General features: G+C 49.1%; 1 protein-coding gene across 8 annotated transcripts in view; it reads right to left on the reverse strand.

Moving 5' to 3' along the window:
- ARHGEF28 (Rho guanine nucleotide exchange factor 28) overlaps positions 1-13,565 on the reverse strand; it is a 300,222-nt gene that overhangs the window by 36,395 nt on the left and 250,262 nt on the right. For all 8 annotated transcript variants that reach the window (XM_072745376.1, XM_072745372.1, XM_072745371.1 and 5 more), the window contains 5 exons: positions 12,827-13,005; positions 11,486-11,577; positions 10,132-10,314; positions 6,462-6,593; positions 3,223-3,323 (listed from right to left, as the gene is read on the reverse strand). In XM_072745376.1, coding sequence (XP_072601477.1) covers positions 3,223-3,323; positions 6,462-6,593; positions 10,132-10,314; positions 11,486-11,577; positions 12,827-13,005 — 687 coding nt within the window. The remainder of the gene's footprint in view (positions 1-3,222; positions 3,324-6,461; positions 6,594-10,131; positions 10,315-11,485; positions 11,578-12,826; positions 13,006-13,565) is intronic.

The following is a 13,565-nucleotide window of genomic DNA, read 5'->3' on the forward strand; positions in this document are numbered from 1 at the left end:
ATAAGAAAATGAATAACGGTTCTACTTTCGAAAAGCCGCACCTAGTGTTCCAAAACGTACGACCTCAGGTACATCAATTCACTGCCTCAAAACTCTTCTATAGACCCTCTTTCCCTCCAGAAAGCAAAGCCTACAGAATTAAACACACCCCACCCCCACCCCCAGGAGAGCCTCCATCTGTACAAATTCTGTATTTGAGGAGCAGGGCGACTTTTCACCCAAACATCCCTTTAAAAAACAACACGGGATGACAGTGGGGAAGCTCTGCACTCTCTCAGCAAGTGACAATATTTACCTTGTGGAAACCACACTGTCAACTGTGCTCTCTGTGACCAGAGTGAAGTTGGCCCCCAGGCCAGGTTGGCTCCCTACATCCTGGAGGCCAGATTTGGAAGCTAGAGAACACCGTGCCTGACTTCTAGCTCCCATCTCCGTGTCCAAGATTCACAAAGCCCAAAAAGCCAGTGGTCAGGAGAGGAAACCCAGACCCAGGGGTGGCCCAGGGGCCAGCACGTCGCTGGCCTGCCCTCCTGGATCCTACTCAGAGGCCACTGGACGCATCTGTGATTGCCTTTAGGAAAAGCTCGACCAGCAGAGGCCTTGAGCGAGGCTGGAGACCATCTGCTCCGGGGGGAGGGGGTCTAGGTTTCATTCTTTGTCTCCCTGGTGCGCACACTAGAGACACATGTGGACAGTGAGGATTTCCAGTTTCTAGAATTGAATCGAACACTTGTCTATTCATTTATTGTCTGTCTTCTTTCACTGGGATGGACGCCAATGAGTAGCAGGACTTCTTACGTGTGTTTAATGCCGTGTCTGCAAATTTAACAAGGACACCCAGCATCTGACGGATGCTCACACTCCGTCCTATAGACGAACAGTGTGGACCTGCTGCGTGCTCGCCGCCTGCTGCTGGGGGAGGCCGTCGGGTTCCCTGCCTTCCTAGAGCCTGTAGTCCCCAGGATGCTGTGGCCTGTATCTGAGGAGCTTTAAATCGAACCCACGAGAAACAGCTCTGGTCATGTTCTCCGGTAACTCTGGGCTTGTTCCATTAGTTTAGGCCGGTGACGCTTTGAGGAGATGGCCAGCTCCCTTCTTCCCTGCCCACCCTCCTCCCATACCGCCCATCGAAGGTTTCCTTATTGAGCAGAACCTCCTACACAGGAAGGACAAAGGATGGAAAGGGAGGTGAAGTCTGGAGTCCAGCCATGGCCCCCCTCCACCATACCGGGGATGGCCCCCCATCCTCTAGCGAGTTCTAGAGTTCTCTCTGCCCTGGTGGTTCTGTCCCTCATTACCTTTGTAATAAGAAAATCGTATGCTGTAGAATTTTTATGCTCTGTACAAATTAGAAACACAGAGAGGGGTTGGATTACGCCACACGTGATTACTTACTCCCAAGAACCACGAAGCCTGATACAAGCCTGAGCTGTGTAGTGTCCTACTTTTCGTGGAGCTGGCCCTCCCCCTTGTGGTGCCTGTGCAGGGCTGCAGCTGGTGATGGTGACTGACACCCCAGGGACTTTGCCGGCTGCAGCACAGATTTTTAAGACTCTTTCAGAAAAAAAAAAAAACAAAATTTTTAAGACCTTACCTTAGTGGGGAAGCTAATGACAAAATACCCATCACATGCCTTTTTTTTTTTTTTAATGTTTGATTTCAGGTGATCCCTGCCCTGTCAGTTCATTTCCTCAAATGCCTTATTAAAATTCTTCCAGGTAGGCGGGAACCCACACCTCTCAGATTTCACTTACCTTTGACCCCATGATGGAAGAAAAAAGACCTTAGGGGTGGGAGCCACCAGGATTTCCATTCAAGAAAAGCCTATTACTAACTAACCAGCCCTCCTTCCCCGCCTCTCTTCCTCTAGGACAAAGGCAGCTGGAAGCTTCAGACAGAAAAATGAAGTCTGCGCTGAAAGGGATGACCAAAGTAGGAACGTTTTAAAGAAGCAACAAGTCAGAAAGCTTACAGTCAGAGTAAGCAGAGTAAAATATTGCATTCCTATTTTTACCTTGGCCTATGAAGTTTTTTTTAAAAAAAAAAACAAAGCAAAACTAAATCACAGCCACATTTGCTTTGGGTTTTTAAAACTCTTTGGACTGAGTGTTATTCTATATGTTGGCAAACTGAACACCAATAAAAAAATAAAGTTATATAAAAAAAGAAATAAAATCATCCCCCCAGAAAAAAAAAATCTTTGGACCGGGTGTCTCAGTCATATGCAATATATGCAAGAACATATACTATATAAGTCATCTCCTAAATAGACGGCATGTCATTTTTCCACGTTAGCACATACTGGTATCTGGTAATGTGCCTAATACGATTTTTGATAAAGCTGAAACTCCTGAGATCCAGCCAAGCCTGGGGAGGCCAAGCAGCCACCTCCCAGGATCATATTCTCATTCCCAATTTCTGACATCCTGGCTTCATTGGAAGTGAACAGGAAGTTTCATGCATTTAGTGTTTAAGTGAGTGTCACTTGAAAACTATGTCCAAGAAAAAAAAAAAAAGGCGTTTTGGAACCTATTAGCCCCAAGCCAAAATCAGGTTGATTAAAAGTGTCACAAAAAAAAAAAAAAAAAAAAAAAAAAGGCAGCCCGGGTGGCTCAGCGGTTTAGCGCCGCCTTCAGCCCAGGCCATGATCCTGGAGTCCCGGGATCAAGTCCCGCATCAGGCTCCCTGCATGGAGCCTGCTTCTCCCTCTGCCTGGGTCTCTGCCTCTCTATGAATAAATAAATAAAATCTTAAAAAAAAAAAAAAAAAAGCAGGTGACAATGTGAGTGGAGACAGGGAAATGAAGGTAAGAGAAGGTAGAGCAGCCACAGGGGCCTGGGGCAACACCGTTGCTGCCACTTTAGCGCCACCGAACGCCAGGGCTGCGTCCCCAAGCGGGGCCAAGGGCAGCGGGTGGAAGCCTTGCAGGGACGGGAGCAGAAGCGAGACCAGAAGTAAGAGTGCGCAGACACACACACATTCAGGTTTTAAATCCTTTTAATGACTTTTAAACCGTTTCTTGGCGTACACCTACATGATCCAGGAAGAGCGAGAACATCTTGAGGGACTTGAAGGTTAGAAAGACCAAAGCAGAGCACGGACACGGAGAACAGCTGCGGAGAAGGCTCCCGACCCCTCGCGGCTCGGGACAGACCGGGGCCTGGGGTCACATCACAACACAGAGCAACGGGTGCCATTTACTAGCAAATTGGTTCACAATACCTTCTCCCCTGCATCAGAGACCGCCAAGTCGGTTCCCACACCCTGGGGGCCAGGATCCACATCCCAACAGCCTCTTCCTCCTGTCCCTTCTGTGACTAGTGCTGCAAGCACGCCATCGAGACAGAAACAGAAAGGACATCATCAAATGTCAGCCAGCGCACGTAGTTTGTACACGTACACAGCTGACACGTATTTCGAGATAAGAGACACAAAATCACGCGTACGACACAGCCTCACACGAGGGGCAGACGCAGTGCAGAGTGTGGAGTCCCTGCCCTCGGGGAGCTTACACGCTAGTCGATACCAAGCTGGCGGGTGGCATCGCCCATCTTTTCATTTTTCTTTCTTGCGGACAGGGCCTCCCTGTGATGTTGGTGATGCAGGGAGGGCAGACGCTACATCCCATGCTTGCTAGCTAGGGAAAAGCCAGTGGGGAGGAGGACACTGAAAACAGACACTGTGGGGCCCGAGCAAGGGCGGGCAGAGCCAGGTCTAAGGAGATGGCTCGGCGAAAGGCTCCCCGGTGGCCGGGCAGGGGCGGCTGACTGTGCAGAGGAGCACGGACCCAACGACGGGAGCCGAGCACCCCTCTAAGTAGGGCCCAGACGGCTCATCCGGGAGGAGCTCTCGGTCCTGCAAAGAGGAGCCCGTCCCCACCTCCAAATAGCTTTATAAAGACGACGTCCGAGTGTTTTTCCCCCCCCCCTCACAATACTTGCTCATCCTCTAGATCCACAACGACTTTTGAAATCTGTATGTCCGACCTGTGAAATGCAGAGATATTTCTAGTCCAGAAATATTTTTTTTAAGTACCAGACATCGATTAATCTCTGCTGTTTAAATCGTCAAATCTCTGCTGGTGCGATTTTACTTCTGTGCCCACGTGACCTCAGGTAAGTCATACGCTATGCTCGCCTTACGATGATTTAAACTAGATTCCCCAAAGCACTTTCACACCCAGACTGTTATTGGAACCACGTTCAAACAGGGCCCTAGCGAGCACTTGCTCTGTGACACACGGTGCCATCTCTGATGGAGGGAAGACTTCTTCTCCCCATGGAAGTGGGGTTTCCAAAGGCCACTTCTATCACAAAAAACTTTTCTGTTTAAACGGTTAACAGCTTCAGATTTTATCAGCTGAAAATCAGGTCAATTTTGCCCAAGCCGGTCAACGGTTCTCACTTACAGTGAAGAGACATTTTTATAGAAATGCATCTGGGGATCCCTGGGTGGCTCAGCGGTTTGGCGTCTGCCTTCAGCCCAGGGCGTGACCCTGGAGACCCAGGATCGAGTCCCACATCAGGTTCCCTGCATGGAGCCTGCTTCTCCCTCTGCCTGGGTCTCTGCCTCTCTCTCTCTTTCATGAATAAATAAATAAATAAAATCTTTAAAAAAATCTGATTAAAAAAAAAATGTCTCTGTTGCTCGAAATGCGGTTCCGCTGCTGGGTATTATACTTACTTCTCAGAGAGATACCCACGGCATCACCACAGCATTAGCCATTGTCGCTCTCGCCCTCCTCCCCACTCCATGGCAATGGAGACCATCAAACGGGCAAAGGAGTTGATGGTGAGCCAAGGGATCAGATCCCTCTGTTCCTTATTCAGTTTCAGATCTCCAGGACTTTTGAAGGACTAGATTATACTCATGCACCTGACCAGGTAACACTGAGGACTACTCAGGGGAGGTTTCGCTTGGTCTATGGCTTCATATTGCCATATTGGGCTTGACTTAGAAGGACCCAGTCCTGAAAGTTAAATAACTGGCCCAGTCAGGTACAGACTCTCATTTAAGGAATATTAGTCTTTTGCCCCCACTAACCTTAATAAGAGAATCCAACCCTTGGGGGCACCAGGGTTAGCCCAGAAAGGAAGAGGCCTTCGGGGGAACAGGACCATGTCAACCCGCCCCTGCTCGTCCATGAATCCTGGGGTCAAGGCACTGCAAACAGCCTCTTGATGGTTTTGACCCGAGTCACGGGTGTCCCTGGGGCCTCTCCCGATCATGGGGGACATGGTACAGACGAGGAGAACCTCGCTGCCTGGTCTGGAGGGAGGGAAGGTGCAGCCGTGTGCTCTGAGCAGCTGCAGGGGCCAAGCGGAGCCTCCCCAGCTGTCCCCGGGGTGAGGCGGAGGGAGCGGATCCCCGGGGTGTATTTATAGAAGGAACTCCCTCTCTTGATGGCATAATGCATTTCTCCTTTTAAAAGGAAATCACCCAGGGCAGCACAACTCCCCTGAGGAGTCTGGGCTGCATCAAAACGAAAAACATGTGTGCACTTTCTGAAAATACAAATGCAGGACTGGATAAAGCAGAATTTGAGAGGACAAAATAATTATTAGAGCTCATCTCAAAAAAGTACAGTCTTAAAACTGCATGGCCTCCTTGTGTCTCAGTTGACCCAGGGATGCTGTTTAAGCGATTCAGAGACCACTTAAGCCTCCAATCCCTGGATAATAAAGATGTTTTGTCTTGTGTCTAATACAGGCTGGTGGAAGTCGAGGTTTTTATCACCCAAATACAATGAAAAATATGCTTTTATGCTCTTCTCTCAGAAACCTGTAGGAAATTAAGTATTCAGCTCATACATGCAACATCATTAGGTTCCGAGAAGTCACCTAATTCCCTACGTGACATTTTTCCGTATTTTAAAATATACTGGACACGGTGCCTTTAGTGAATTAAAATGTATGATGACAAAGATCAAGAATTTTCTGGCACTTCTGCCTTTAATCACACCACCCAACTGCGTGTCTGTGGGGATGTTTTAAGATTCTAGTTTTCTGGGTTATGTTTGCTCGGTGGATGCCTCTGAGATTAAGCCAAAGGACTTGCTCTTTAGTGAACTGCAGGGACCCATTTTAAAAAAATAAATAAATCCAAAGTTTAAAAATTCTTTCAAAACCATATTCCAAACTATTCCGTAAGTTTTATCAAAAAAAAAAAAAAATGAGGCAGGGTCGGGGTTGGGATGGTAATGAAGCTTGCCTGGATAAGAGAGCAGCAGACCCACCAGCTGACTGTTCTCGGAATCTCCATGCTTGGAACACCAGAGTCATGATCTAGGTAAGTCAGGCCAGAGCCTATCTGGTCTCAGGTTTTCTCTCATTAAAAAAAAAAAAAAAATGCATCCAGTCTCCTGCAAATAGGGACAGAGCCGTTGCCTTCATTTCACACGACCACTGTGTGTTCCAGAGGTTGTGTTCAGGCTCAGGGGCGAGGCCCGAACTTTCACTTACAGGCTGGAGACGATCCTGGCTCCACGGGAGGACCCTGTGCATCTGTCACCGCAGGTTCTGCAGAACCCTCCTCAGGTGATGGGCGAGCATCACCCGCTTGTGAGGCCTTCACGGCAACCTGCAGGCTCTCCGCTAAGAAGGGAGAAGAAAGAAGACATGATTTAGAGACCAAATGCACAAAGTTTGATCTAGATCCAGGGTCGGCAAACCCTATGTGGCCTCTGTCTGCTGTTACGTGGCCATGGAGCTTAAAATGGTTTTTACATTTTAAAGATTTAAGTGTACAGACGAGCTCCCCCACACACACATGAAGGAGGATGTGTCCCGGAAACTGAATGCGGCCTGCAAAGCCTAAAATATTTACTATCTGGCTCTGCATAGAAAAAAGTTTGCCAACTTGCAATCTAGACTGATACTTCAAGCAGTATTTTATTTTTTTAAAGACTTCATTTATTCAGGAGAGACACAGAGAGAGGAGGCAGGGACACAAGTGGAGGGAGAAGTAGGCTCCCTGCGGGGATGTGGGACTCGATCTCAGGACCCCAGAGTCACGCCCTGGGCTGAAGGCAGATGCTCAACCACTGAGCCACCGAGGTGTCCCTTAAGCATCATTATATAACAGAAAATTAATAAAAATATGCATCATTTTATAACAGAAAATTAAAAAGATGCATTCTATTAAAAAATCTCAAATTTAATTTTCAGTACATCAATTCAATTAACTTAAATATGATTTTAGGTACACAGATTACTACTCAGTCATAGCTATCCTCCAAAAGAGATTTCCCCACCTGTGCCTTAAAAAATCCTGGTGAGGATCCCCAGTCCTTACCTACAGCTACTAGGTTGCATCTCTGAGGGAAAAGACAGGGAACGTGCATTTTAAACAACAAAGGCTCCTCTTGGGACCCGGTAAGGCTGCTGACCGCCACACCAAGGAAGTGATGTTCCCGTTTACAATAAAGGCTTTCAACCTGCGAGGCTACAACCAGGCCACCACCCGCGGGGGGTCTACATGGGGGGGTCCCCGCACCCGGCTGCACCTCTGCCCCACGCGCCCACCAGCTCTGTCCCACCCACTCATCCCCAGGCACCCGCCCCCTTCCTCCCGCCACCCCCAGCTCCTGGTCATGCCACTCCCACAATTAAAAGCATCCTGGAACTTTCTACGGATTTTGGAGTAAAAGTGTCTGTTTTGACCAGAGCCCACGAGGATCCTGCCCCACAGTCGGGGCAGCGCATGCCCCTCCCACCCGCGGGTCCCCAGGCAGCTAGCTCCCCCCGCTCGCCTCAGGTCGCCTCCCCTGCCTTCCCCGCAGCAAGGCTGCCGCAGCCCATCCTTATTTTCCCGGGACCTCATGGAGTCCTCTCGTTCCCTGTGGACCGTCTATGCTCCTCCTCGACGAGCGTTCGTTCCCCTTTCTGAGCTGACCAGCGACACGCACCGGCACACGCTGGTGTGTCAGGTGTACAGCGCAGTGACCGACACCTGCACCCCCGCCACCTCTGGCCGTGCTCCCTGCTGCACCTTTCCCAGGGCCTAGGCCACCCCCGGGGCAGCCATGCAGAGTCTTACCCCCCAGGCCAACGCGGAGCCCGGGGTGGGTGCCCACGGAATGCTGAAGGCGTGAATGAACGAGTGATTCCATCACTGGACCCCAACTCAGACAGTCTCTAGGCCATTCTCAAGCCCTCGGTTTCCTGATCACATAAGGATGACGGATGTCACCATCTCCGGATGCCCCAGAGCTGCTGCCTCGAGGTTCCCGGCCAGAGCTCGGTGTGCCAGGGACCAGGCTGGATACGTTTTAGGCTCTGTGGCCACGCGGCCCCCAGCAGCTCTTCCCCGTCAGCACTACATCAAGAAAGCGGGGTTTGCTGCAGTGCAACCATATTCACAAAAACGGGTGGTGGGACCATTGCACCCACCATCTGGCACCCACCAAACTTTGTCTGCGCCGCCCGCTGCACTCTCAGGTGGTGGCTGTGTTCTCTCTCAAACCCATGGTCACTATCAACACTTCCAGACTGGTATCCCTTCCCCTGACCCCCTTGTTCCTTCCATTCCCTGCCACTGGATCACACCGCCCACCCTCCTTGTTGCCGTTCACTTGAACGTTCACTTGAACAGCACTTGCCGATCACTTGAACGACTTAGCACCTGGCGCAAGTTTCTCCCTTCCCCAAATGCTCCTCCCCTCAAAATTTCCAGGAATTGCATCCACGAGCATGATCCTTCTGACACCTTGGCCTCAGGTCTCCGTGATGTCCTCATTTCCCCAGTGATCTTATCCTCCACCCGCCTCAGCCACCAGCTCCCAAGGTTATACCCTCAATGTTGTTATTACCCTTTGCCTCCTTCTAGTCCATTCTCTGCACAGCAGTCAGAGGGCTCCTTCTGGCACACACATCACATACCCCAGTTTGGAGTGGACTCCAACCTCTTTCCTTGCCTCAGTCGGGTCCGTGTCATGTGAGGGGTAGTTGGCTCTGACCTGTCGGCTGCTCTGCACCCCTCCCTTCACTCGACCCGCTTGGTCCTCCTTGCGAGGCCTCAGGCTTGCCGTGCACCTGCCTCGGGACCTTCGCCACTTCTCTGTGTCTGCAGCATCCTTTCCCCAGGTGCCTACATGGCTTTTCCACTTCCCTGTGTCTGCTTGCATATTGCCGTACCAGAGAGGCCTTCCCTGGTCACCCCAACTCACATACAACCTCCCCACTCCATCCCCCTCCATACTCCCTATCCCATTTATCTTTTTTTTTTTTTAAGATTTATTTATTTTACAGAGAGAAAGAGAGCGTGTGCACATGAGCACATAGCTGGGTGGGGAAGGGCGGGAGGGAGAGAGAGAATCTCAAGCAGACTCCCCGCTGAGCACGGAACCCAACGCGGGGCTCAATCCCAGGACCCTGAGACCATGACCTGAGCTGAAATCGAGAGTCAGATGCTTAACTTTACTAGGCCACCCAGGCGCCCCTGTTTAAGTAGGGTTCAGACTTCATTAAAATCTTCATTGAAGCAACTGTCCTCTATAGTTTTCCAAATAAAGCCATCTTTATTTATTATTTTTTTTATTGAAGTATCATGAACATAGTTCTATTAGTTTCAGGTGCACAATACAGTAAAATTCAACAATTCTGTGTATTCATCAGTGCCCATCATGGTGACTGTACTCTTGATCCTCATCCCCTATTTCACTCATCCCTCTACCACCTCCCCTCTGAAAACCACCAATTTGTTCTCTGTATTTAAGTCTTTTTTGGGTTTTTCTCTTATCTGATGCGTTCACTTGTTTTGTTTCCTAAACTCCACAAATGGGTGAAATCGTATGATAGTCGTCTTTCTCTGTCTGACTTCTTTCACTTAGCATTACAGCCTCTGGGTCCATCCATGTGGTTGCAAATGGCCAGATCTCACTCCTTCTTATGGCTGAGGTTCTATTGTATGTACATGCCACCTTCTCCACCCATTTACCTCTTGAGAGACACTTTGTTTTCTTCATAGTACTTGACACAACCCGACACATCTATTTCCTTTTATTTTGCAATTTCTGGAATGTGGACCATAGCACAGTTGGAACTTTGTCTTAGGAGCAAGACCACAGGGCATGGCACATGGAATAAACATTTCCTGAACTTGTTAGACGAAATAGTTTTGGAAGCAACTTACCTTCTCTCAGGGCTGCTGCTAGTAATGAGGCTGCCTGGGGAGGCTCCCCTGGGTCAGGTTTGATGAGGAGGTGGGGTTCTAGATGGACATCCTTGAATCCACTCAGTTCTCCAAGTTCAGCGTAGATATGCAGCTTCTCCTCCAAATACGCACAAATCTGTTGGTCTTGGTTACTGAGTATTTCTATGAAACAGTATTTACCATGGAAGGTTATCGGATGGATATAGCAACTGTATGAAAACCCAAGCTCTAAGATAAAGAGGTTCCTTGTCCGCAAGCAGTATGGTCTCATGGGTCAAGTATGAGTTGTTGGGGGTGGGACAAAACCAGGTTCAAATCCTAGTTATTCCACTTAGTGACTAGAGCCTCCAGTGAGTGACTTAACCACTCTGAGCTTCCCCTGTCTTTTCTGTACATTTACTGTACTCCAAAAATGCTAATTCCAGAAAAAAATTTGCACGACTATTCTTTTGTTCAGGCTGTTTTCTATTAAGAGTAAATGCTAAGCTCGGGAATGAAAATTGAGGTGGCTCTGTTCATACTGACTGGTGCCCACAAGGGAAAATGAGGCAAAAGGACCGAAGCTACTTGGGCTTCAGCCCATCTTGGTTAAAGCCAAACCTACTAGTTTATGTTTTTGTTTCTAAACATCCAATTTCTTTGACCATCTCTGCCTGTATCATTTTCCTCTGATCCTAACACATCCCAACACTTTAAATTCTTCCAGTTTAAAGGGGCCCTGACCAGCATCTAATTCCAGGGCTTCTCAGTCTACCTCCGTATCACCTGGGAAGAGTTTAAAACACTGACATCTACAGCCACCTTCCATAGATTCTGAGTGAACTGGATGAGCATAGGGCCCAGGCATCAGCGTTTTTATAAAACTCCCAAGGTAATTCTGTTGTCCAGCTAGAGATGAGACTTCCTGAGCTAATCTGAGTTCCTTAATTCACAGACTTGGAAACTGATGCGCAGAGTTAAGGGGCTCCTCGTCCACACTCACACAACTATGACCTGACAGTGCTGGGACCCCAATCACACCACTGCACAATGACTCCACTGCCTGTCTGCACCTACACGGCTCACAATTCTTCTTTCATGTATATTATATGCCCAATTTTTTTTTTTTTTTTGGAAAATGTGTTATATCTTAAATCACTAAGGAGGAAGGAGGGAGACAGTTGTCTCATTCGAACACTCCTCGAGCCAATGCTTTTTGTCCTGAAGAGTGGTGGGTGAGCCTCAGGCATGTAGAATTAGATTAAACATTTAATCACAACCCTCCCATTCATGACCCAGGGCTTCCTCCAAGGAGAACACCCCAGCCAGGGAAGCGGAGATGACTGCGCGGTACCTTGACATTGCTGGATTTTGGCCACTCTTCCTTCAGCTTTCCGCCTCTCTTCATCAGATTCACTTGTCCTTCCCCCTTCTTCTTCTGGGCAACTTGAAAAGACAACAGTCAAAACAGACGACTGAAACCAAATCCAAACATCTTTAGGTTTGTTAGTAAAACGTGGGGACTTGGTGACAGCATTATTCAGAGAAGAAAAATTCAGCATAAAGAAAACCGTTCGTGCCCTCAGGCCAAGATATCTGGTTTTCTTGAGTATACAAAGGACTTTGCACAACACGACATCACTCTCAGAGTCAGAAGTACAGGATTACTAAAAAATCCAAACACACACACACATATACAAACATGCGCTCACGTACACGTGGACCCCCACACCTTACACTACCAACACTCCAGTAGGTGCAACTCAAACACAAAGTTTTGCTTTCTACTACATGCGGCTACTTCTTAACGGGACAGAGTGGAGGGAGTTGGAGGAGACAGAGGTAGGGTGGCAGGTCGGGTGGGGTGCAGTTGAGGGGGAGGAGTTTTGCAAAACATCATTCCAGATCCATCTCATCAAATTACCATTAAGAATGCTCACCCCCTTGGGATCCCTGGGTGGCGGCAGCAGTTTAGCGCCTGCCTTTGGCCCAGGGCACGATCCTGGAGACCCGGGATCGAATCCCATGTCAGGCTCCCGGTGCATGGGGCCTGCTTCTCCCTCTGCCTGTGTCTCTGCCTCTCTCTCTCTCTCTCTGTATGACTATCATAAATGAATTAAAAAAAAAAAAAAGAATGCTCACCCTCACCCCATCTCGTTTCTCAAAAAACTCATTAAAACACAAATGATGAGAAGGAAACTGACTTAGAACACTTCAATCCACCAATTGAAAAATGTTTATTGGATGATTCTTCAGAATTGGACATAAAGAGCAACCAAAAGTCACGGCCCCTGCCCCGAGGAGCTTCCAGTCTAACAAACACGTATCCGCAGGGAAAGGTCAGAGCGACAAGGCAGTTTACGTCAAGCACCGAGCAAACGCTCGAGAGAGCGGATGACCAAGAATCTCAGGGAAGGAAGAGACCCCTGGAGCCGAAGAGGTCTTCATGAAGGAGGGAAGCCCTGAGCTGCACCAAGGGTGAGCAGGATCCACACAGGTAGAGGGGTAGGGCTGTACATGCAGGGAGGTGCAGAGGACAGAGCTGCAGGTGAGAGGCTATCACAGGCAGGGGCGGAGGGCAGGGAGCAGGCCACTCTGGCTGAGGCGGAGGGTTCATGCAGAGGAAACATGGTCAGAACGCCTTCCCCAAGTGAACAAGGCCATCCCCCAGAGTGTGGACAGAAGGAAGGGTTACCTTTCCACGGCCTGTTGGATTCGTCTCATCCAGTTATTTCGTTCCTCCTTGGAGTTGGTATGAATTTCGTACATCTCAGGACCAGCAGAGGATGCACTGATCAGGAATATTCCTCTTTCCTCATTGGCGACTTCTCTAGCAATGAGCTTCTGAAGGGAAATAACCGATGGCTTCTGATCCTACATAAAATAGGAAGGCGTGCAGGTAAAGCAAAGGTCTCGCCAAACACGTTTGCTGAGGAAAGCGAGAGTTATCAGGCGAGTCATGTCACTTTGATTTCTCAAAGGCGCCGTGCAAGTTGGGAAGATCTCCAACAGGAAGGGCACGGCGGAGAGAGGATGGAGAGGAAGGATACAGGAGGACGCGTGTCCTTAAGAATCAGCGGCTTAAAGGGACCACTTTGGAGCAATCAGAGCAGTGAGAGTATCAAAATGCCGTAGGTAGTCAGGGGCTTGGGGGCTTTTCTAGAAGGGGCGTGGGATGGAAAATAGTGCATCAGCTATGACCGGGAGATGGAGGCAGGTGGAAGGCCTATGAGTCCGTTGGAGTTAGCAGTGTTTAGGGCAGACCATGAAAATGACAGCGAGGAGGGCGCATGACCTCAGGTTCCCTGAGCATAACCAGGGTTTTCTGCAACCGTAGTTCAGAGCAACAAAACTTCTATAATTCCACCTGCCAAGGCCTCTTCTCCCCACCACCCGCATGAGCCTCTGGCAGGCGTGAATGGTCGGATTCTTCT

The sequence above is a fragment of the Vulpes vulpes genome, unplaced genomic scaffold, assembly GCF_048418805.1.
Source record: "Vulpes vulpes isolate BD-2025 unplaced genomic scaffold, VulVul3 u000000652, whole genome shotgun sequence".
NCBI lineage: Eukaryota > Metazoa > Chordata > Mammalia > Carnivora > Canidae > Vulpes > Vulpes vulpes.